A 25957-nucleotide genomic window follows, 5' to 3' on the forward strand; every position below is an offset into this window, starting at 1 on the left:
GATGCCAAACCATTACTCAATAAAACATAGCAAAACATCTGTTCTTTCTTTTCTTGCAGGGGTTGTCACACTAGGGTCTGCACTTCCGGTTTCCAACAGATAACATCTTGCCCAACACTGCCCCTACCTGGTGTACTTACTGATGTATAAAGGGAACGGTGTACTGTACCCGCAGGTGCTTGCAGGGCACACCTTGTTCCTTATCTACAGTCTGGTTAACACACTACTAACAGAATGGGAATAATCACGACTTTTCCACTTAGGGTCAAAGATTTAAACGTTTTTAAGAAAAATAACTTACTGTGATATTTATTAAGTAGGGTGGCCGACAGGGGCAAACGTGTCACAACTGCCTACAACACTTGAACAGTTTTAGTGGATCTTTAAGATGAAGTAAAGGTGGTGCAGGTGCTAGTGTTAGGTGGTGACTGCTGCAGGGTACAAGTTATGGTTTCATCCTGCTAATGTTGTATATTTTCCATTGTTCATTTATGTGATGAACTTATTTTGTGCTTCTATTGGCTAGCCCTCCAACACATTGCACGTGACTAAGCAGTTGCAGCAAACGACAATAGAGCAGGCCAGCTAACCAGCCAGAGCAGACTGGGCTCTGGTTTCAGACAGAGGGTGAAAAGATGTGCTGCAGCACAGGCAGTATGAGAGAAATAAAGAGCTTATTGAACATTCAAGCATGGAGACATGTCCCAGTAGAGGCACACATTACAAATATGAGACTGAAAATGGGTATAATAGAGCCCCTTTAACATGGTGCCATTCATCTTGCTGCAAACCCACATTTTCAAATCTGGGTGGCCCTCTAGGTGGACAAAAGACACAGTAACAGAGGGTCATTACTGTTCATCTTTGCCACTGACATGCTTACTAGACAATTTTGAGACCTTTGACTGAACAAGAAAGGCAATAACAGAGTACCGTTGTCAGCTGGTGTAACTTAGCATATAATTTGATTAAAATAATGCAGAAAAGTAGCAATTAGGTACAGAACATATGTGGCTTTTCCTCTTTTACCACCTATTGATAACATTTAATATAATTAATGTATGCTATGGTAACAAGGCAGAGTGACTGATGATATAATGATATACAAACGATACATAATATGTCATAATAGGGCAATATAAACATGTATTTCCTCTCTTTGGCAACCAAACGTTGACAATAGACTCAAGGAAAACACATGTTGCCCTGCATTAACAAATAACTCTCACTGATGTTCATTGTCTCGTCGACTATTTTCTAAAATTAGCAGCTGCTCACATTGAAAGGCTCCAGTCATGGATGAAAACATAGCAACAAGAAAGTCTTGTTTTTGTGCCGTGTTGTTTCGGACAGTAACAGAAGCTGCATTCAGCCTGACAGGAAGTCCAGCCAGCCTCAACAGGCAGAGCAGGACACTGGAGACTTGGACATGAGGTGGAGAGATCAACCAAATCACAAAAAACATGTTTTCCCACAAACCCCTGCTGATCGCCAAATAGTTTTAACTTCATTTGCAGAAAGATATTAGAAACATTAGTAATGTAATACCTGACCTACTGTAGTATTTCAAAAATAATAAGAAACATTTTATTAATATCTCTAAACAATCACTATCTCAACATGGAAAAAGAATGACTAAGTATCTCACTAATAATTATATAGTATCTCAAAGTATTGACTCTACATCTTTACAATAATGACTTAGTATCTCAAAAAAATGACTAAATATTTCAAAAATAATGAGAAACTATCTTTAAAATTGTTAAGTATTTCAAACATGAAAAGATAATGTTTCTATGTATTGATTTGGTATCTTGAGATAATGACTTTATCTTGAGACAATGACTTGATATTTCAAAATAAGGACTTGGTTTGTTAAACGAATGAGAAAGAATGACTTAGTATCTTACAATAATGACTGTAGTTCATTCCAAGTCTGTTTTGTTTGTTTGTTGACAAAATCTCTTGATAAGATCATGCTTTTTTGTCAGATTGCCAGAAAGGGGCTTCCATACCTTACTGCCATCAATGAATCACAAGATGTACTCTCAGTGAAAAGCTGACTGCAAGGTTTGTGGTTAATCCTATGAAACTCAGGCTGTCAGCTGGCCATTGCAAATTCTGAGCCTCCCCCCCAATCTTTCCTTTTACTTCTTTAGTCTCTCTGTCTCTGTGATGAGAGGTAGGTGCTGGGCCAGCACAGGGGTCCATTCCTGCTGATCGTTTGAAGAAGATTGAGGGGTATCTTATCTTGAGTAGTTGATTTCAGGGTTTGAAATCATTGACAGGTGAAGTGTATCAGAAAGCAGTGCCTGGGAGGAAATTGACAGCATCACTGGCAGTTTTGATAGCTTTGCTCAAACTGAACAAGCTTCCTTGTTCGGATATATTCATCCTCTTTTCTGCTTCCCTGGCCATTTGATGGAATTTCTAACATTCTTGCATTTCAACTCATTAATACTGCATTTCTCTTTTGTTCCGTGGGCAACCTTCTTCTGAAAGAGATCTGAAGTGACCGTGTGGGTGGAGAGACTATTACTTACACATCGAAGACCTTCGTGTTTGTGGCACTGAGACATTTTAGAAGCTCTTCAATCCCTCCAGAGAGTGCCAGCAGTCTACTGTTTGCTTTTACAGTATAGGATAATAAATGTGAGGGAATGAGACATATCTAAATTGCAAATTCTGACTAAAAGACAAAGCACAGGTCTATTTTGGATTGCAAAAGGCATGCATGGAAATACATGTTCGGAATGTGAATAGGGGTTTATATTTAATACTGCTATTAAATGCAGGCGCTTTGCAGTTCTGATTTTCACTGACTATTACATGTCCTCCTAGATCAAAATGAGTGGTGCATTATATAACTTTGTTATAATATCTTGGTTCACTAATACATTGTTTAGCAATCTATGTAGTTATTACTGAGTGCTTCAATTACTTTTCAAAACATGAAAAATACTGTAAAATTGTATGCTTGAACAGGCCACTCAGATGTGCACGCGCGTGCCTGTGCATCTGCCAGTCATTGTGCCCGCGCATTATAAAAAGCCTTTAGTTCACGTGCGGAAAGAGACTCGAGAGGGGTGGGGAAGAAGTGACTTGTGGGATGCGGCAAGAGAGACAGAGGGGGAGAGTGAGTGACACCCATAGTGAAACAACAGCGAGACTAGCGGGAAAGAGAAGGAGGAAAGAGATAAAATCCCTGCTTTACGGTTAATTTAGCGCCTGACATCCAGGTTTGCGCAGACAGACAGCGGAAGAAAAGTTCAGATCCCACGAACCAGCGCGTGGGAGTGGGAAGCAGGATCGTGACTGACTGAGGCAAGCTCCACTGTCTGTCTCGTCATGGCAGGTAATTCATTTTAACCATTACACACATAAACATCACCAACTGTATGGCGTTTTTGGTACGAGACTCGGCTCCAACAAGCTCTCAGCCCCAACGATTGGAACAGTATTTCGCAAACCCAGCCCAGTGTCAGTTAAGCTAACGGCTGCTAGCTAACACAACTTAGCTAGCTGTTGCTAACGTTAGCTAGCCCGCAAACCCGAGTGTCATCGCCCGTGTATCTGGCCTGTCTTTGCCAGCTAAAGCTAGCTAGCCAGCTGCTGCTAGCAAACGATAGCTGTTTACCACTATTGCCGGCCTGGGACCTGCTTTGCAAGCTAAAGCTACATACCGTGTTAGCCAAACATAGCTATCCGCGACACTAACATGTACAGCTAACTTGTCATATCCGTAACGTCTGCGGCTTCTCACTCGTGCACGGGATTTACAAAGGGCCAATTTAAGTTATCTATTTCGCTGTTAACACATTAGCCTAACTAGCTTGATGTTAAACTGGCGGTTTTCACTCCCGTGCACACCATTCCTAAAACATGCCATGACTGGCTTGACAAGCCAGGCGTGCTAATGTTCTAGCTAGCTCAAACTTTGACATTGCCCACATGCAGGCTAATTCTCCAGGCCTTCTGCAGACTAAACAGGCTCTTACCTATTTTGTGCAGTTTCTGACAAAAGGGACTGAAAAGTCAAGCCAGTATCGGAAACATAAATATGCCTTAGTAGAAATTTGCTTTCCTCAAATAAGGCCTATGTAGTCATCATTTCTGTAGTCTAACGTTACGTTAGCAGTTCACATTTCATTCATTAGCTGCTACTTGTGCGGTGAATACGGAGTTATTACACTTAATATGCGATTTTATTCTATAATAGCCCATCGAGATAGTTGGTTATTTATTCATCTTGAAGAAATGGTAACTACTGTCTATTTTGTACATGTATTTGGTCCATTTGGGCGGGGAAATGAGTCTGGTCTTTAGGCAGAGGCATTGCACATCATCCTTTCGTTGAGACTGACTGACTGAGATGATTTCCCCATTTAAACACCTATGTGTTTTATGCATTTTCTCAAGGAATGCAGGCAATCCATCATAGTGCTGAATTTTGCTTTGACCAGAACCATCCCTTTCCTGGATGTTTGTTTTAAATCATGATTCATCTCAGAATGGTGACTCATAAATGTCCTTGATTATTCTGCAGAGCTCTTCCACAAGGTGTTATCAGACCTGTTCTCATTGTTATAACATAAGTGATCACATAGAAATATGCCGTATTCAAATACCACTGTTGTGTAATGATCCATGTTGCAGGGAGAACCTGTTGAGGCGAGCGATGGATATCCTTAATGAACAATCCAGCATGTCTTTTCTTGTTCATTTATTTAATTATAGCAACCTGCTGTAAGAGTATCTCTTGCTGGTATAAGAGGTTGCCAAATTTAAAAGGATAGTTGTTTGAACACTGCATTCACCACTGTTACTATGATCTGGAAAATAAACATTCATTATGAAACCTGATTTGCAAGCTACTTTTTCTCTCAAACTGAAAAACGCCACAAACTAAAGTTCAAATCTGACTTTTATTGGATGCATTTAGACTAGATCTTTAATATCAGAGTGGCCTGTATTTCATAATAGAAAATAACTCGTTGGTCTCGTAGTGTGGCCATAGCATAAATGAACATGCAGGTATTGTGCATATGTGTGTTGTGACACAATTGAGTTTAATTATAGATGGATTACAGATCATACGGGATATCAATCTCATTTATCTTAAGAGGCTAGACCAAACAATGGCGAAATTAAAACTCCTTTTAAGGAACCCAATCAGTACATTGTTTTGACATAACACTTGGTGTAGTTAATTATTGCTTAGGCACTCCTTTTCACTGTCAGCAAAAATGTTGAAACTCGGCCATCTTATTCCATCTCATCTTACATCATAGTCGATGTCCAGCACAGTTAAGATCCGGGAAACTGAAGCTTGAAATTAAAGTACTCTGTATTTACTCAAATGTTAATATTTCCGTATCTCTTCAGGACCTGGAGGTGACATGCAGTGGTGCTTCTCTCAGGTGAAAGGAGCCATTGATGATGACGTGGCTGAAGGTATGATATCTGCAACGTATTAGTATTTGGGAGCTTAAGGAACAGATGGGACATTGGGACAAATGTAATTGACTAATATACAACAACTTTCAGTGAGGGAGCCAATGGCATCTCAACATCTCCCTTATTTGTTCTGTAGCCTCATAGATGTTGCACAATTTAGCTGCAACTAGCAGTGATGCTACACATTTCAACTGTGCCCTCCTGGCACCAGGACACAAATATAATGGGTATAAGCCTAATTTGATAAAGTTAACTGTGTTAAATACTCAGATATTTTGCAGCACACATGTAACAAAAGTTCCAAGTATAGTTCCACTCCTACACTCCTGGATTCTGCTTGTATCATACATCAAACTGTTTTCTGAGTCATTGACTGTACTAGAGCTGTGTGTTAAGGTAGTGCTTATGCAAACCGACCACTTCTTCCTCTGGCTGCTTTACATTAAAAGCTTTCTACTGGCAAGCCACAAAAAGATGTCCAGCCTTATTTATTACTCAAGTTAGTGACCAAATAAACAATCAAGATCATTACTGGATAATACGGCAAAATATAGACTTTTTAAATGACATTGTTTTAGAACAGATGATAGTATTAGACACAGGTTCAGAGATGCTTAGTGTAAAGATCTTTCAAACATTGTACAGCAGTTTGTATAAACAGGATTTCTGTTAGGTTGTCACAGCAGGAATCGTTTCCCCTTCTGTCTTAATGCAAAGTAAACTGTGGAATTAGCACAATGCTACGCTGTTCACGGTATAAGGTATTTCACTGTGAATGTGAGCTTACACACATACTTAACTAGCCTATGCTGTACTTTGCTTGCTGATGTTGCATTGCATCACACCTTGTGGGTAAGAGGTGTTCCTGTTATTCTGCCTACTCGTATTGATGTAAATGTGGTAGACTCAAAAGCATCACCATGCTGCTACTCTTAGCCTTTCTGTGAAGGAGTTGCTAGTAACTGCAATATATACAGCTGCAGAAAAAATGAAGAGACCACTTCAGCATTATCATTTTCTCTTGTTTTATTATTTCTAAGTATGTCTTTGAGTTAAATTCATTTTTATTTTATTTTATTCTCTAAACTACTGACAATTTTTCTCTGTGTTGGAATTCAACAGAACCTGGACTGGCTGCTATACATGTAGAGATAAAGTTTTCAGGAACATTTGGAGTGGTCTCTTTTTTCCGGAGCTGTATTCAATGCATAATATATGTCTTTAATAATATATATTTTCTCTTCATTTTTTAAATTGTTTCATTGAGCCAGTAATAGAAATCGTTAGGTAATTATAGCTAATACAGTATTCTTAAGTTTTACATCGCTAAGCACTGTAACTTGCACTAAGGGTGGCCTATAGCTGGATTCTAAAGAATGGCAACACACTTTACTGTAACACCGTAAAGGTAATGCTGTTCAGTTCGTGATGTTCTGCAGCAGTCTGGCATGTTTCAACCCTTTGACACATTCCAACAGTGGAGTGACAGAAAAAACGGTACATTGTCCTCGGCCTACATTCTGGCTTCCTGATTCATGCAGCATCAGTAGATAGTAACGTCCATTAGCCATTAATAAATAATGCATTTATAGCAATGCAGTTAGGTCTCTACTGCTGCTGTTTGTTCATATCTGATGGGCATTCTTCAGTATTTGAAAGGGCAAGTTGTTGAAGTATTAGAAAACGAACAATGATGGATGATGAGATAGTTGCTGCTCTGATAGAAAAGGAGTTTCAAGTATATTCATTTAAGTAGCCTAGTTGAAATACATGACCCCCTACTTTTGGCCCCAGGGGGCACAACATACACAAAGACCCCCTACCACGACCTTTTGCAGCATTGTCTTTCTGCTCCAGTGGCTACCAAAGGGTTAAGTGTGGGTGTGTGTGTTACAGTTTATAAAGCAACATGCTACTGCTGGGGTAGTGTAATGCTATATAAGTGAGGGATGGGGGGAGAAAAGGAGGGAGAATCTAGGTTACCAATCATTTTCCATCTGATCTACATGCTCTGACATCCTTCTGCATCTCCGGCCTGCACTCTGACTCCGGCACGTATGAATCCAGGGTTAGCTGGGATTAACAGAGTGCTTCCTCTTTATCGTTTCTATTAGTCATGTTATGTCTGCGCACCGAGAAATATGGGATATGTATAAATAGAACATTTCTAGATGTGCAGGTTTATAATGTTTGTGTGTTTCTCTTGCAGCGGACATCATATCCACAGTCGAGTTTAACCACACAGGGGAGCTGCTAGCCACAGGAGACAAGGGTGGGCGTGTCGTCATTTTCCAGCAGGAAATAGAGGTACAGCTGCAACTTTGTTTTATTCCCACACAATATTCATTTTGGAGTGTCACCCCCTGAACTCAATAACTCTATTAGAAACAGGATTATTCTGGAAACAGCTTTGTATCAAGGATTAATAGAGGAGTGAGGGCGAATTGTGTAGGCCGACCCAGAAGTAAGCATTGCAAGGGGTTTCTAAACTAAAAGCAATGGGACCTTTTCATTGAGTTATTGCAGATAATGTGCAAACACACCTTTTTTATGATACTTGCACATTCATTTCAGCAGGGTAATCTCCACATAGCGACACCCCTTCTATAATAGTTCAAATGTAAATCAATCGCCATAGGTAAAAAGCTAAGATTAGGCCTACATCACGGTCACATGACAGCCACTAAGCTAAAGTCGGACGCCATGTTCGGTGTGATGACGTTGAATAGTCTAATTCTGTCACTTGTAAGCACACCCCCTTTTTTGGAAACGTTAAAGCTCCAGAGTGTGGTATTTACTGATGGTTTTTATGTCGGAGAACAAAACATGAAGTCTCATAAGCTTGATATAACCACAGATCTTATTTAAGGCAAAAAGTACTAAAATGCTTACTCATTTCCAGGTTTAGGACTCAATCAATACCCACTATTAGGTTTTACATTTAAACTTGTATTATGCTTTACGTCTAAGTAGCAGTCACTTCTCAATTAAAAGACAGACAAGTATTTTTGAATGAAACTAATCAAATGTATGAAAAGTAATGCTCATCACTGGCTTGTTCTTTTCTAACGTCTGTTCTTTTTCTTTATCCTTTTCTGATATTTTGCTCTGTTGCCGGGCAGAATAAGAATCTGCCTCAGTTCCGGAGCGAATACAACGTTTACAGCACTTTCCAGAGCCATGAGCCCGAGTTTGACTACTTGAAGAGTTTGGAGATAGAGGAGAAGATCAACAAGATCCGCTGGCTTCCTCAGAAGAATGCTGCTCAGTTCCTGCTGTCGACTAACGGTGAGTCGAGTCATTTTAAAAGCATCGGTTACTTTAAAATGAATACAAAAAAGGTGGCATAGGAACCATTTATAACCCAAAAAACGGCTCCTCTCACTCATCACAGTCCAATGTGAGCTATAACTGGAATAAAAAAAATATAGAAAGCTTAAAAGCAATTTTCTCTTAAGTTTTCTGACTCAAACACAACATCCAACCCTTTATAAAACATGTGGCTGTCGAACAGCTACTTAAAGAGTGACTAAAAAAAGAATGCAAAGAGGCAAATAAACTACACTCCCTAGAGATTTAAGCATGTCATACATATTTACCCTTACATTATAAACCTTTTTGAAATGCAACCAAAGTATGATCATAATTCATGTAGTTTTCATAGAGTATTTGTCGTTGGTGCTGTTCTTAAAGCGACGCTACAGTAAGAAAAAGTTCCTGCTCCATTCTCAGCTGGAACAAAGTGTTGGCTTTAAACCCATAGGTTACAAAAACCCTCTGCTATCCTTTGGTCTGTCTACTCTCCCGTATCTGTGATGAGTTCAGGCTGGTTATTCTGCTAATGTCTTTCATGTTTGTAAAGCACTTTGAATTGCCTTGTGTTGAAAGGTGCTATATAAATAAACTTGCCTTGCTGCTTTTGTTTTTAGAAATGAGCTTTTTATTTGATTATTAAGTACCTAAGTTTTATTTCTATTTTGAAAAACTGGTTTGCGAGAAATGTAGTCTATGTATGAGCTGAGCACCATGACAAAACGTCTGTAAAACAGGAAAGCTTGATTGTTATTGACGAGGTTATTGTTGTTTTTTCAACAGATAAGACAATCAAGTTGTGGAAAATCAGTGAGCGAGACAAGAGACCAGAGGGCTACAATCTCAAAGAGGAGGATGGACGTTACAAAGACCCCAACTCTATCACGTCACTGCGGGTCAGTTCAGCCAGACACAACCTCAGTGTGACTCTGACAGACCAGCGTTAAAGAGTCTCTACGCTTGACTTGGTATACTGAGAGAGCAGTTCTGTCCAGGCTAGAAGGTTTCTTTCCCGTTAATACACTCAGATTACCTGCCCTGTGCTTATATTGACAGTTTTGGATGATGACACAAACTGCAATGCTTCAGTAGCCCTTAAAACTCCCCTCGTATGGCTACACTTATTCTACAAAAGAGTACGTTTTTCCTGCCCTAACAAAAACGGGTGTGACAAAACTGACCAAACTTGGTTTTTCAACCAGACTAGTTAAATGTGAGTCAATCCCCGTGGTTATTCTAACACAGCCCTGAATGGTCTTAGCAGCCAAAAGAAATGACAACACCTTTTTGGGTGTAACAAAGGTGTGTTTGCTTTAACTGTAACTATAGTTCACGCATCCTCATGCATGATGAACAAGATATAAATGATTTCACCTCTCACCGCTAGTCCCTAAGCTTAGGGACTTATAAAGTATGTCTTCTACAACAAATCAGAAAACGACACTCCTTCCTAGTTTCTGTCTGTCTGTCTGTCTGTCTGTCTCATAAACTCAGGGAAAATGAAGGGGAAAACAAAAGTTTGATCGACAGAAAAATAGCCAACATTATTTATAAAGCTAATTAAATAGCTGTTTCTTATTTCATCTAGCTAACTAAATACATACTACTTGGTGACACACTGACTAGTACTGGCCTCAAAGAGCTTTCAGAGCTTCAAATTCCCTTCCTGTCTTTATAATGAATTTCACCTAATGTCCTGTTTGTCTCCTTCTCAGGTACCCGTTTTAATACCCATGGATCTCATGGTGGAGGCCAGTCCGCGGAGGGTGTTCGCCAACGCTCACACCTACCATATCAACTCCATCTCGGTCAACAGTGACGAGGAGACCTACCTGTCTGCAGACGACCTCCGCATCAACCTCTGGAACCTGGAGATCACCGACCGCAGCTTCAGTATCCTTTCACACACGTGTGCCCCTTCCTGATCCATGATACGGTTGAATGACTTTGAGATCATCGTGGTTGTATTGTTTTAATCCCCTGACCAAATAACACCACAGGTTTATTCCTTAACCCTTTGCCCTTAAGACATTGTTGACATTAAACCGGCCAACATGGAGGAGCTGACGGAGGTGATCACAGCGGCAGAGTTCCACCCTCATCAGTGTAACACCTTTGTCTACAGCAGCAGCAAAGGAACCATCCGTCTGTGTGACATGCGGGCTTCAGCGCTGTGCGACAAGCAGTCCAAATGTGAGTCCCTAATGTGGTCACTTTAAATCGCTATTCCTCGACATGTGGCTTAAATACCTTGAGTCATTAAGTTAGCATCCTGATTGAACTACACTTTGTCTCCTGATTTGCCCTTTAAAGAGTAGTGGGGGTTTACTTACTTACAAACCAGTGCACCAGCAGAGAGGTATACAACTCATTGACACAAAGTATTGCTTGTTTACATTTACAGGTTGTCATTCAAGACTAAAATTAAAATAGGGAACTATGTGCAAGACCGGTGTTGCTCTAGTGACTAATCAGAAGTCTGCAGTCCTAACTCCGTCTGATATTGTCTAAGATTGTTTGGAACTTTGACAAAGATGTTCCGAAACCAACCTTTGGGGAAGTGGAAAACCAAAAAAGAACATTATTTATCTTATGTTAAATATTTATCTGTAAATCTGCAGAGCCCCTGTTGGCTTAAATTCTGTTTGTCAAAGCTCATCAGCCAGAAGCACCATTTTAGAAGCCGTAATAATACAGTTTTATTTTTTCGGGGCATTATTTACCAGTTAGTCAGGCCACAGGAGATTGTGAGAAGACATTCTGCAAAACCTGATTGGGATGACTCTTGTGATGCATGCCACTAAGTAACACTAAAAGCAACTTGCGTTACCCACAGCTCAAACTGATCAGCGTAGTATTGATCACAGACCCTCATCAACGTTCAGACATTGCATTCAACGACAGGAAAAGATCACTAGATGCTCGCATCTAGAGTCTTCTCTCTTAGCTCAGAGGCGATATTCTTCTGGGGATAATACACCTTTTACTATAGTCATGTGTGCAGTTGATGGTTTAAATATTGCTTTTGTTGATCTCCTTATAAGCTCTTCAGATTTTGTTTTCACGCTTGTCTGCACACGCATCCTCCTAATGTCCCTCAGAAACCTGACTCTGCTGCAGTCTGTCTGTATTTCATCTTACTCACTTTTGTATCATGTTCCTCTCCTTTGTCCAGTGTTTGAGGAGCCTGAAGACCCTAGTAATCGCTCCTTCTTCTCCGAGATCATATCCTCAATCTCAGACGTAAAGTTTAGCCACAATGGACGCTACATGATGACCCGAGACTACCTGTCCGTAAAGATCTGGGACCTGAACATGGAGAACAGGCCAGTGGAGACCTACCAGGTGAGGGTGACAAACACATTCACAGTAACGTGTATCTACTCTGTAACTTTGTCTTTTGGTAGTTATATTGTCACCAACAGCTTTACCCAGCAGCTGCATGCATCACGATGGCCACACCTTATTTGAATCCTACCTTGTAATTCCAGGTTGTGGCCACACGGGGGCGCAAAATATATGGTTATGCTTTGCGCTGATGTGTACAGTACTAACAGTGTATCTGTCAGTCTTTAAATTGGTCCTTCACACCTGCCTTTGACTGTTTCAGGTTCATGAGTACCTGAGGAGCAAGCTGTGCTCGCTGTACGAGAACGACTGCATCTTTGACAAGTTTGAATGCTGCTGGAATGGCAATGACAGGTGAGTACATGCAGGAGGGAAAGAAAATGCACATAAAAAAAGTCTATGTTTTAGTTAGCATTTCTTTGTTTACTTTGTTGATGCTGCTTATGCGTGTTTGGAATAGGATTTTATTGAGGGCGCCTTATCTATTACTTATTATCTATATATGATATTTGACTTTGAACAAATTTTGGGCCGTGTGATTCAAATATTGCACAAGCCCATATTGTGATTTCTATTCATTGTGCAGCTGGTTACCGATGCATTTATTTTAAGAAGTACTTTGGTAATGGACATTATTCTAGCATTACTTACGTTAAAAGCTCCCGTACCTTTCTCCTATCACCCCCCGTCAGTGTGGTGATGACCGGCTCATACAACAACTTCTTCCGGATGTTCGACCGCGGCCAGAGGCGGGACGTAACTCTCGAGGCATCCCGAGAAAACAGCAAGCCCATGCAGGTCCTAAAGCCCCGCAAAGTGTGTGCGGGCGGCAAGCGCAAGAAGGACGAAATCAGCGTGGACAGTTTGGACTTCAACAAGAAGATCCTCCACACCGCCTGGCACCCCCAGGACAACATCATCGCCGTGGCGACGACCAACAACCTCTACATATTCCAGGACAAAGTGAACTAACGCCGGGGTGAGTTTACGTGAGATCTGGCGCGGGGGGACGTCCCGTTGCATCACCCGCAGCCTCGCAAGCCTCACCCAGGGGTGATCGGCGGTAACGCCCGACAACCAGCATCCCTGTCCGTCACTACTGGGTGACCAGACTTTGCCACTTTGTTCTAGATGTGGACAGAGGAAGCCTCGCTCTTGCCCATCATCAGCCTGTCTGTGGCAGAGTAACACCCGCCTTGATGTTTAAGTGATGTTGTGCCAATTTTATTTTTTTTCCTTTTCGGTATGGCTTTATTTTGTTTGCCAGCCCACCTGCCCTTCTTCCCCCGGGGTAACATGGGTACACAAGTTTAATTTCCTTAAAAATTCTGAATACACTTATTTTTATAACTTTCCCCCGCCAACGGCTCCATGGTTGAAAACAAACACTTATCTAGTATGTCCCCTTATTGTCCTGTGCCATTGTAGTGTTTATTTTTCTAAGAAACATTTGCCAGTCTTTTTTTTTTTTTGTGTTCATGCACATTTTTTTAATTACACCGTTAGACTGTCATACTATTCTTCACAAACCTGGTTCATTCAACCATACATACTCAACAGTCACAGACGAATGCTCACAGTTTTCTCTCCACACTTGCCGCTCGTACATGCAAGGACGGCATCACCTCAGTGTTGGCCTCCAGGAGTTTGAGGATCGTTTCACAGATTTAAGGCACGGCCCAGTTGCTGTGCCTCAGGCTAAAATAGGTCCAGACTACAAAATAGGTTTTCTTTCTTTTGATTGGCTCTGTCCTTTGTTCATCTGTTCCTCTTCCTCCTTTGTTTGTGTTGGACAAGGTATAAGAGATAGCCTATTAATAAATAATTATTATGACTGTCATATTTATATTAAAAAAAAGTTCAAATGTCACCAGATTTGTTCCGTCCTATTTTGTGAAATGGAGCTGGACCTTACACATCTTTTGGAGTGATCTTTAAGTATTGTCTTCCCGTGGTGTACCACAGCTCCGAAGCAGTACTTCACAACAGGGAAAAACCTTTTTTTGATTTGACACTGGACTCTTGCTGCACCAACTTAAGTACTTGGATGTGTTGTCGGTTTAAAAGAAAACATTATTTGAGGCATTACGTCACTTAAAGTGTTTGTTTAAAACTACTGCAGATATTATTACTGCTACTGTAATGTGATGGTACAATAAGCTGCACTTGAGCTTGCAGCTGTTGATGTCTCCACACGTATTTAAAATGTGGACAGTTCAATTAAATTGATGCCTCTAGTAATGTATAACTACAGTTTTAATCTATGACGGTGAAGATAATAAAGGAACTACTTTTTGCACCCTTGTGATTGCCTGATTGTTGATGAGATCTCATCAGTGCTGTGTTCTACTTTTTAAATGTGTTATCCATGTTGTTTTTAAGGTTATACATCATTATAAGGTATCATAGTTCTATGTTTACAGTACATTACAAACAAAGAAAAGATCATTTCACTGATAAGAACTCTTTCTGCTATGTAGTGATTCTCCATTTTTGTATCTGCTGGTTTTAATGTCAAATTGGGAGCACCTGGCATTCGAGGTGTCCCTGATCTGAGTGATAGACATAACACAATCACACCACCATTGAAGATGTACTGCAATCAGCTGATGTAGTGTCTAGATTGGCATGCGTTTGGTACGTGGGTGCACACCACCACCTGCACGGGAACACATCTATCACCGCCTGTCGTGTTTCAATGTGTTCTTCCGCTCAGTTATGGATACTTATAGCTCATGCATGCCGTGTATCGGGTGTGTTTTTCCTGCTCGTTATGTAATTCCACTCCCCTCTCCCTCTTTTGTTATAAGCGGGACAGCGTGACGTCATCACCCAGCTCCGCGAAGGTCTGAGCGGCTCGCGCGGCTACTGCTGCCTCCAGACCAGCGCACGGGCGACAAAACAAACAGCGGCGGTGCCTTAGCTTAGCTAGCCGCGCTCTGAAAAACGGAATAGACCACTTGGTTTAATTATACTATCGCATGTGTGAGTGTGCGCAGATAAGGTAGTGCATGTTGAAGCACTGAAGTGAACCTTTTTATGAATCTCGCCCTGCTCGCTAGGCACCATGTCAGACGCTGCTAACGCTACTTCTACAGACAACAACGGAGACTCCGGGCTAAACGGTGAGCACAATGTTACCATATTTACTGGACTCTAACCGCCTGTCAGTGTGTTTTCTCTTCATAGCACGATTCAATGTAAACTACAGTGTGTTTTTAATGCGTTTGTTGAGAGGTTTTAATCGTAAAAGATAGTTTATTCTGCTCGTTTATATTTTTTCTTCGAGCTACATTGAAGGGGAGACGTGGGAACGCAATGTTCAGTTTATTGACAGTGGGGGAACCAATAGCGTGAAGACACGCTTGACTGATGTGTTAGTGAGCCAATCAGCGACTCACTCGGAAGGCTCGAGGCGGGTTTAAGCTTTGTCAACAAGGCGAGATGGAAGAAGTCAGAACAGGCAATAATGGGGAAGGGCATACATTTTACACAGTTCAGTCAGTAATATCTTTTGAAGCAACATAAACCAGCGCGAACATTACCACTTCATACTTTTTATTTGAAAAAACGAAGTAATATGGGATTTCTTAACCAATTTCTACATCGATTCCATTTGGCAAATACAATATGTCACAATGAGTTCACTATCTTTTACAAGTGTGTGGAAAAGTCTCACCTGAACAGACCAGTTGTTGGGATCAGCTACATGCAAGAACTAGGCTTGCATAAGCCATTAGAGACGTAAACAAAGGCATGTTTATGAGCCTGTTGCACTGACTCAGGGGCTTAACGTTGCTTACGGAGAGCTGCCATGGTTAAAGTTTTACCACACTATGGGGGTCGTGACTTGGCATGCTATTTATGGTCTCAGTGACAAGCGGACAGACGTTTTGGACGTGAGGAAAGGAAGGGAAAGTGTTACAGCACACTGCACTGTGGGAACATGGAGGCTGGTTGACTCAAAGCCACAGTCTCCTGGGCAGAAATCAAAGTTTTCCAGCCACTTTATTTATTTCAAGAGACACATACGTTATTATTTTCATAGGGTTGGATAGCCAGTGATGGAAAGTTATTGTTGGAAGTGTACGAGTTTGGAAAGTTTTGTATATTTTTCCTGTTGCATACTTTTTTAGAAGACTTCAACTTTAGTTCTACGTAATTTGTCTGCCTTTTATGCCAGTAAAGGAAAAAACCTGCACGTATTTCAAAAGGTTCAGACATATTTATTTTTGTCTGTGGCCCCATAATCCCTTGCTATCACAACATTTACCCTGCACTACTTTTTATTAGCTAACTTTGATAAACGTCTGACTGAGACAGGATAACATATGAAATCAGAATGCTAAAAATGGACAAAATGCACACCAAATTAACGATTATATTTTTCATTTAATTACTGTTAAAATGTCTAGATATTTTTGTAATAATGAAATTACAGTGAATTGTTTTTGGCATGGATGTAGTAAAGATCTGACACCATGTCTAGAATATTATGAAGTATAAAATCCACATCACATTTTTTGAGAGGCATTGATGCACTAGATATGAGACTGGAACAGAGCATGCTGAGACCCTTCTTTAGGGACAATAAGGCCTTCAGTGGTCAGATTCAGAGGCCAGTCGTGTGCTCTGCTATCTGAGACTTATGTTATTTTAGGCGTTTCCTGGGGATCTCATATCAAAGTCATTTTTATCTAATTCCTGGGATCTTCAGGAATCCTCGGACCCTCCACCCTCCTGTCCGAGCCTCAGAATCAGTAAATCAAAGAGGTCTCATCACGTCTGCCCCCTTTAAACCCGGCCAACAGCTGACGGCTGCTCTCTAACCAGAATATTCTGAAGCTTTTACTAATGGCCGTGTGGTTTTAGTCCACGGAGCGCGGACAATGGGCTGTCGCCAGCAGCTTGGCTCACTGTCCGATGTGTAATCCGCAGGCTGAGAGCAAGTGCTGAGTCGGGGTCAGTTCCAGGGGGGAGGGTTGCACATTTGGGTAGTGGGTATATCTGGCTTTATGCCTGAAATGTGAAATTTAGTCCACTGAAACCTCCTGTTAACACAGTACAGTTACATGGTCATCTGACAGAAGGCCTTCCTCTTTATTTTAGGGAGGAAATCAGAATCAGAGTCCCTTATTTATCCTCATGGAAGTTTGGTTTCATTTGAGAATGAAATCAAACACAAAATAAATTAAATGTAAAAAAGAATGGAAATATTTCAATAAATGTAAAAATATCTAAGAAACAGAGAAAATAATATTTGAATAAACATGAGAAGGTAAGGAACATGTCCAATAGTTATAGAAACATAAGAAATTAAAGGGAAAATGTGCAATTAAAAGCAAAATAGGATAAAATATTTATATAAATAAGAAGTTAAAGCAAAATTTAGCAATAAAAAAATGGAATACAAATTTCGCAATAAAAAGTTCTGAGACACTTTATATATCTTAGGATATATAAACATGAGGGGTTAAACATAAGGGGTTAAAGTGAAATGTTAAATAAAATGTAAGAAAGATATTTCTAAACAAATAAAAAGGGAAAGTAGAAATGTGCACATAGGAGGAGAAAGTGCTTTTAAAGGCTGCATAAAAAAGGAATATTAGGGAAGTTTTCCCTCTTTCCAAATTCTTGGCCTGGTTAACCCTCCTCAAATGCCCTCCATGCTGGAGCTCACGTACCAACAGGCCTGGCGTCATATATCACAGTCGAGGTCTACAACACTCCATAGCACATTCAGTACAGGCAGGCATCTTCATCACACAGCAGTTGAAAGACCCTTACTGTTGATCTCGTGTCACTGACAGGATCAGGACGTCTGCCTCGTTGTCTGTTCTCAGATTAGGACCAGGTAATCATTTTTGACACATTTTGCCTCTTTCTGATCCCCCTATTTCTCTTTGGCTTCTGAGACTTACTTTAGCACTTCTGACTGTAACACCACTGTTAAAAAATGAGCAATGCTATGTCCAATACTTTACTGCTACTCCACTTACTTTGATATGTTTTTGATTCTGAAAAGAGCAAGTGCTGACCACAGCGAGATATTGTGACATGTCATGGAAGGTGCCATTATATCATTTATTATGTTTCCTAATCCATTTAGGTGTGTTAGTGTTTTCTCCTTAGTGTGTGGTGGCTCACTAGGACACTCAAAATATCTAAAAATAGCCACCATTAATCTGGTTACTCCTTTGTTTTCCCTGTTATGGAACATCAAACGTCTGCAGTGAGAAACTCTCTCATGGTTCTGTCTATGTCTTCTCTCTCTGATATATCAAGAGGCCGATGTAGGTAAAGAATAAATAAATTACAGACCCCGGGGATGGTTTTCACGGAGAGAATAATGTGGTATATTTCTGAGAAAATCAAATGCAGGATGTTTTAACACTATTGTATATAGGACTCCATCATCTCGGTAATATTTTTTTTCTCCTTTTGCTAAATTGGCCCTACGACAACATTGTAGAAATGTGTTAGTCTGTGGTAATTAAGAAAAATAAGACTAATGCTTTGACTCGAAATACCAAACCGATCTGCATTGTAGCATCCCCTCTGTTTCAGCCCTGCTCCAGAAGTGCTGATTCTGTGTCTGTAGCTTTAAGTGCTAATGAGCTGCTCCTGGCCACGCCCCCCTTCGAGATGATTGGTTTAAAAAGACACAATGGTGCTCTAGGAGGAGATCGGGTGATGAGGTGGGCGGGTGCTATATTGGTTGGTTATTAGCTAAGGTTGCACAACCCAAAATAAAAATGGCAACACAAAGTGGAATCCGATCAGCTCATTTTCAGACAGCTTTTCATATTTGTGGAAAATGTTACAAATCTCTTAACGCAGAGGAGACACATTTATGTAAAGACATGAAAAAGTGGATTTTGCACAATTGGTGACCAATAATACTTAAATGTAACAACCACTAATGAAACTGATATTTTTTCATCGCGTATATGATCCACATTAGAGGCTAGAAGCATAAATGGCAGTGTTGACCCCTGCTGTAGTGGCACAGACAAGCTATTATCATGGGATTGTAGCCAACAGTGTGGAAAGAACCGTTGCTTCAACTTGCACTCTTGTGATTTGTGGCTGGAGTCAGTAAATATCCGGCTCCTTGGGGCTTATCAGATGCTCAGAGCAGGAAATTGGCTTATTCGTTTATTGACACGACTTCACACCAGATCCTTCTCATGATCCGACCCTGACACTTGTATCCGCACATGTTTATATGGAAAAACAGCTTGAAGTAATATGCTATTTTATGATATCTAATGTTTATTTATTTATAAGCACTCATGCAGTCTAGCAGTTCATTTCATTTTCAGTTGAAGCAATCATTTTGAGTGATTTTTGGCTGAACGATGCTTTCAACCAGCATTTTGATAAGCCTGTTTGTCTGTTATGAGGAAAGTTTATTCATAAGCAAGACATGCGCAGCGCTGACAGAGGTTTGTCTGTTTGTTCCCACAGGGTCCTGGGTGGAGTTGGAGATGAACAGAGGCTCGGCAGGGGCCACCCAGCCGTCGTCCCCAGGCGCCACGACTCCCAGCCTGCTGCCACTCCCCGAGGTGGAGGAAGAGGAGGCCATGGTGGGTGGGCTGGAGCACGTCCCATCCTCGTCCTCCATCCACAACGGAGACATGGAGAAGATCCTGCTGGACGCCCAGCACGAGTCCAGCCGCAGCAACTCCTCCTGCGACAGGTAGAGGGGAACCATCCCGACTTTACACCGCATTGGACTCAATACATTGTTTGGATAGGCTAAAGGGCGGGACAGCTAACCAATCAGAGCAGACTGGTGCTCTGGTTTCAGACAGAGGGTGAAAAGAGGTGCTGCAGCACAGGCAGTATGAGAAAAATAAAGAGCTTTTCGAGCATTAAAGCATAGAGACATGTCCCAGTAGAGACACAAAATACTGATATGACCTGAATGTGAGCATAACAGGGTCTCTTTTACCATTACTGGCACAAAATCCCGACTTCAATAAACTTCCCTGAACTTGAATCTGAATCAGACTGCATAAGTAAGACGGTAGAAAAAAGCTACTTATGTTTATTTACAAGTCAATATAGTATTATATTCTTTATTGAACTGCTCTGAAAAGCAGGCTTAACTCCTTCCCTATTTTCTTGTTATTGAATGCAAACGTAGCGCACAGGAATTTGCTCATGCTTGAGGAATTTGAAGAAAGTCATGAGTTGTGCGGTTATACAACGCTATGTTGATAGTGGTGGAAGATGTAGGACACGTGGTGGAGCTGCTTCCTGCTCCTCATGACTCGTTCACAAGTCACATCTGATCTTAAAGCCAAAACACAATGACTTCCACGCTGTAGGCTGAGGTCATTATTCCCCTTGATCTGACATAAAAAAAGTTCCCTTTTTTCTTTTGAACTACAGCGAGAAACAGCCATATGTCCGTTCATCTATCCCTGTGAAAAGTGCAGTGGTGGAAGAAGTACTTCAGACTTATTAAACTATATTTATACTTTACTTACTCTTCTATTTGTAGAAATTCTGTCCTTCAATTAACATTCCGGCATTGAAACTCTATTTTTGTGTTCCAAAAGTAAAGTAGTAGCAGGACTTAAACATAAGGGTCTACTTCAGACACTGTAATGAATAAATTGGGATTATTGATGTATTAATGTGTCTATCACAGCTGCTAAAGGTTATGCTAATTGTAACTACTTTATATTCTGCTGCAGGATATTTGAACATAAAATTACATGTAAATTTAATTTCTTTATGTGTATTCTGTATTTTCTCATAAGTTAAATCTGTAACTAAAGCTATGAAATGAATGTAGAGGAGAAGGGACAATATTAGCTTCCAAAATGTAAGTGTCAAGTGGCATAAATTACAAAAAAGAGGTACTTCCTCTCCTGGAAAATTGAAACAGAGAGGCATATGATATTGGTCAATTTAAAATCCCTTGACTTTCATTAATATTCCAGTTGTAAATCATCCAATCAATCAATGGGCTTCTCTTTCGCAGAGTCAGCTTTGACTCGGCCATTACAGCTGCTCAAGAGTTGATTCACCTTCTGGAAATAAAAATCAGGTCGCCTTATAGCAGCGGCCTCCCATTTTACAAGGCAGGTTAGAAAGACCTGACCCTTTAACCCCCCCACCACATCCCAGCGCTTGTGTGTTATGTTCCTGTGATAAAAATGGCTTATCAGAGCGGCGGTCAGCTGTCAGTGAGTCACCTGAGGGTGTTTGTGAGGAGGACGCTGCAGCGCTGTGTCAACACGCTGCTCTGGAACAAGCTGCGACACAAACATCAGCGTGGCACTATTTCAACACAACAGGGTGTCACATTACACTGATTTAATTAGGGAAACGTCCTGCCGTGACACACGATCACCGGAGAGTACAGGAGCGGCAGGACTTTAATGCTGTGTCAAACTTTACACACTGTTCTAATCGGGGTGCTGGGATGTCAAGCTCTCCTGCACAGAATCTTTAATGAGTCAAACTGAAGACATAAAGGAAAATATAATACAACATCACTATGATAACTTAAGCATGAGTCTGATAAAGCAGGCTCTTGATATGTTCCATTTTATCATCTGAATGTTATCTATTTTTCTGTATTGAGAGGTGACTACACTAAGAGTCATTGGTATAAACTACATTGACAAAAGTCACGTCCCTGTCACTTAAAGGGGCCCTATAATGCTCATTTTCAAGTTCATATGTGTGTTTTGTACCTTTCACTGTGGTTATTAAGGTTTAACTTCTTATGTAATTTATAAATACTTGTGTCTGTTCTTCAGTTTGTTGGATTCATCATATTTAAAGTGCCACAAGACCAAATTTCCCCGCCCTAAACAAAGTATTCTGGTTCTGATTCACCCCCACCTCAAGGAATCCTGAGCTCTCTTTGAACGGTTTCTCTGATTTGTTGTTTTTTTTCTCAGCCCCCCGCGGCCCCCCAGTCCCCAGGATGACGGACAGATCATCTTTGACGTCGACGTGAGCGGCAGAAGAGACAGCCTAGTAAGAGCTCCTTTCCCTTCCTCAGGTTGTTCCATCCGTCTGTTGTCATGGCAACATCAACCACCTGCCCCTAAAGTGCACAAGCTGTCTGCCTTGAGTTTCCATGGCGATGGCTGCCGCGCCCAATGTGGATTCCTGCCTTCTTTTGCCTTTGGTGTCACCGTTAGTGGACTCAAAACACGCATAAATATACTGTGTGTGTGTGTGTGTGTGTGTGTGTGTGTGTGTCTTCAGTCAGAAGAGGACACCCTGGAAAAGGAGAGGGACATGGACATCCTGATGAAGGACGCAGACTGGGTCGCTGATTGGTCCAGTCGACCAGAAAACATTCCCCCCAAGTAAGTAACGTGCTGTTTCCATGGCAACTGAACACACACAGCTGCCTGTTTGTCCAGAGGAGGCGGTTAGTCGTTACAGCGATTAAGACGGTCTAAAGCACAGATTAAAAAAAAAAGCAGCTGCCAGAGACTGAGTGTAAAGCTCTGACGGCGTGTGAAGAGCTGATGGTTGATAGATTGTCAAAGTTTAGCACTTCCTCTGAGCTGTGTGTAAAGCCACCTGTGGTGTTTGCAGGGAGTTTCATTTCCGTCACCCCCGGCGCTCCGTAACACTCAGCATGAGGAAGACCGGCGCCATGAAGAAAGGAGGAATCTTTTCCGCAGACTTCCTGAAAGTCTTCATCCCCTCGCTGCTACTATCACACATCCTCGCTCTGGGGCTGGGGTAAGAGACGCACATCTCCTTTGCCCCCCATTTTCAGTGGTCTAAAACCCCAGCAGGGGGAGCTATTTAGCTGTGTGTGAAGTGTCAGAGCAGCTGCTGGCTCAGAGGCTGCACACCTGCTGTCTCATAGCGAGCTCAGATACTCCCATGAGCCCTTCCTGCTCCAGATAACACGTGTTATAATAACCCCCAGACTCCTGAATCAGATAATGTCACAGCAGGGATGGCTCCGGGCTGCGGGCTCTCCTCTTACGAGAGGCTGAGAGTCATCAACTAACCCGTCGTCCTCACATAGTCTCTGTTGGCCAATCTGACAGCTGTGGTGCTTCTCTGTTTGCTTATGATAATGGCTATATATTATAATCCTCCTTCATATACGGGACTCTGATTTACCTGTGCTTTGGTGTTCCTAGTTTTGCACCAAACTGGTGTTACAAACGCACCTTATGTGATCTAGATAAAGTAGTATCCTGGGCCTTGTAAAGACTAAACATTAAATGAATAATAATTAGTTAAATGTCTAAGAAATGAGTTAAGGGTTGCACTCTTTAAAAAATGACGTAAAGGTTATAATAAAAAGTTGATAATTATATATAATTTCCCTTTGGAGAAATACTGATTAGATTGAATGGGTATCATCTGTATAAATGCTGTGTTTTATATTGTATGTATAATTATAGTCAACTTGTTTTTTATATGAGTTATATTTTTGTTTATTCTATATTTATGTTTATTTCTTCTTCATGTGTTTATTGTGGGCACTAAAAGTCAATGTCCTCGTACGGAAATGGCAATAAACTTTACCCTGATGATGACAAATCAATCTCAATAGCTTTAAATTGTAAGCCTCATTGAATGAATACGTGAACAAATACTGATACTAAGCTATCTTTGGCTCTTTACTTGCTGTAACACATATACATTTCCCCTCTGTAGGACGATTAACGGTATTCTGATTCTGATAGACAGCCTCTAACCTGCTCCCCCTCTGTGTGCCCCCCTTTCTCCTCAGGGTCTACATCGGGAAGAGGCTGATCACGCCCCCCGCCAGCTCCTTCTGAGCGTGGGACCAAAGTTTAGTGCCTGAGGAGCGGCCACGAGTTATTTCAGAAAGTTTTGCTGTCGTGAGAAGAACATCCCGCTTCTTCTCACCTCTGTCCCGCCTGCTCCCCCCCCCTCCCCCCTTCCTCCTCGTCCCTGAGATATGACATGTTCTCAGGAGAAATGCATCTGCCTTTCCCCGTCCCTCCCTACCCTTATGTTCTCTTACTATCTGTAGGTACCCCCCCTTTTCCCATGCCTTCACTAATTTGTGTAAGCTTTTCTTAAAAAAAACTCCCCTTTTCCCTGGTTTATAAAGGACGGCTCTTCAGGGAGGGTCGCAGCATCAAACCATGTGACCACAGATTGTGCCACCACCTCCATGAGTCTCCCGACACTCATTCTCAACAGGGCGAGCTAAAAAATGCCTTTTTGAAAGTAGCCATTTTGCTCTTTTCCTTCTGTAGGTTACATCACATTTTTGTTTTGCTTTTTGTACTTTTCCTACAACAGGTGGTTTCATGACAAGGTGTACTGATGACAGGAGTTACCACAGTGGCCATGCTAAACCACAAGCGCTCATGAATTGCACTGGGGAAGTCTAGATGAGAGAGATTTATGTGACCTTTTTTTTTTTCGTTTATGGAAACTAGAAAGGATCTGCAGCTGGATAAGTGGATAACAGGGTGTAGATGTGCAGAGACTGGCAGTATTTTGTTGCCGGGTAGTTTTTCTTCCAGGGAGCTTCCTGGTTTGTCTGCAACATATCGTAGAGCTAATCTGGTCCACTTCCTGTTAGTCCAGATGGGGACGGATATAGCATACCATGGCAATTCTTTAATATTTTGGTGGATTTTTAAGTAATCAAAAAGGAATCGGTACCAAAATAGCTCAAAATGTGGATTTGAATGGAAACCTGCTTTATTGACAATTATTGTAGTAATCTTTGAGTTTTTCCAAGTAAGAAAAGTCAAATATGAATTAATTGACTTCTAAGATATTGGTATAGGTCAGGAGGATTGTTGTCTAATGCCGCTGTCAGCCCTCATTTCTAACTGCAACGTGTTTCCACAGCAGTGCTTCATCACTTTGAAGTAGACAGGAGCTTATTCCAGGGTTTTGATTGGCTGCAGAGGTTCAGAAACTCCTAATGGCCTGAGGGGAGGTTAGTTCTGACTGGCTCTACTTTATGTGTCAACACAAGCACTTAGGTTTGATATCTGCAGTATCCACCCACAGCCAGGCTTGGGTCAAATCATAATTCATTTAGATCATCTGATCCAATCAAATGCAGAGGATTTCTGGATGACATACAAGGGTGTATTTTTAAGTAAATAATTCCTAGAGGTCTGGTATTTCAGGAACTCTTTTTGGCGCTTCCTTCTTCTTCTCTCTTCTTCCTCTTCTTCCTCTTCCCCTTCTCCTTCTACGTTTGTTGTATAGGGTTGAGACTTATAGGATGACGTAATGAGATTTAAAGGTGAGAATTAAACTTTTCACAGATATGAATTTATAATTGCTGCATTTCAGTGTTACATTTCACAGAGCCAGAAAAAAAGACGAGAAGAAAATAAATACCCTTGTACATCACAACGATAGGAAGGTTTTGCGTTTGGATTTATTTTTAAAAACACTACTTTTTATTGCATAAACTATCTGACCCAGCAGGTGGACTCAGGACGCTTTACCTTTTTAGTTTTTCAATAATATTGAGCGGGGTTTTGAACCCCTTTTCAGCCACAAAGGTACTGATGCTACACACACTTCTCTGCCTGTGTCTGATAGCAGTGTTTCCGGATTGTTCCTTTGTGTTGAGTTGTCTTGTTTTTAAGATGTTTTCTCAGAAAGATTGTGAACGCACAGAGCGGGAGAGTGGAAACAGAAGCCCCCTGTTGTTGGCTGCGGGGCGTAATGTGAAAAGGAAAAGAAAAGGTGTGGAGAGAGACTTCCCTCAGAAGGAGACGCTCTATTAGTAGTGATTATTGTTATGATGCATTTGCTTTGATTTTCTTTTTCCCACCACATTGGAATAATTAACAAACATTTTGTCATTAAAGATGACCTGAATGAA

The 25957-nt window shown here is 41.2% G+C and overlaps 2 protein-coding genes across 2 annotated transcripts; both read left to right on the forward strand.

Annotated features, from left to right (window-relative positions):
- Nucleotides 1-3076: 3076 nt before the first annotated feature.
- Nucleotides 3077-14414, forward strand: ppp2r2ab (protein phosphatase 2, regulatory subunit B, alpha b). The gene is made up of 10 exons (XM_063889763.1): nucleotides 3077-3355; nucleotides 5386-5454; nucleotides 7667-7764; nucleotides 8580-8745; nucleotides 9553-9665; nucleotides 10485-10662; nucleotides 10798-10962; nucleotides 11945-12114; nucleotides 12380-12471; nucleotides 12810-14414. The coding sequence occupies exons 1-10, from the start codon at nucleotides 3349-3351 to the stop codon at nucleotides 13087-13089; spliced, it is 1338 nt and encodes a 445-aa protein (XP_063745833.1). The 5' UTR covers nucleotides 3077-3348; the 3' UTR covers nucleotides 13090-14414.
- A 529-nt stretch (nucleotides 14415-14943) lies between these two features.
- On the forward strand, nucleotides 14944-25957 carry bnip3lb (BCL2 interacting protein 3 like b). The gene is made up of 6 exons (XM_063889676.1): nucleotides 14944-15242; nucleotides 19588-19819; nucleotides 22044-22122; nucleotides 22357-22460; nucleotides 22696-22845; nucleotides 23858-25957. The coding sequence occupies exons 1-6, from the start codon at nucleotides 15185-15187 to the stop codon at nucleotides 23904-23906; spliced, it is 672 nt and encodes a 223-aa protein (XP_063745746.1). The 5' UTR covers nucleotides 14944-15184; the 3' UTR covers nucleotides 23907-25957.

Source organism: Eleginops maclovinus, chromosome 8, assembly GCF_036324505.1.
Source record: "Eleginops maclovinus isolate JMC-PN-2008 ecotype Puerto Natales chromosome 8, JC_Emac_rtc_rv5, whole genome shotgun sequence".
Taxonomy (NCBI): Eukaryota; Metazoa; Chordata; class Actinopteri; order Perciformes; family Eleginopidae; genus Eleginops; species Eleginops maclovinus.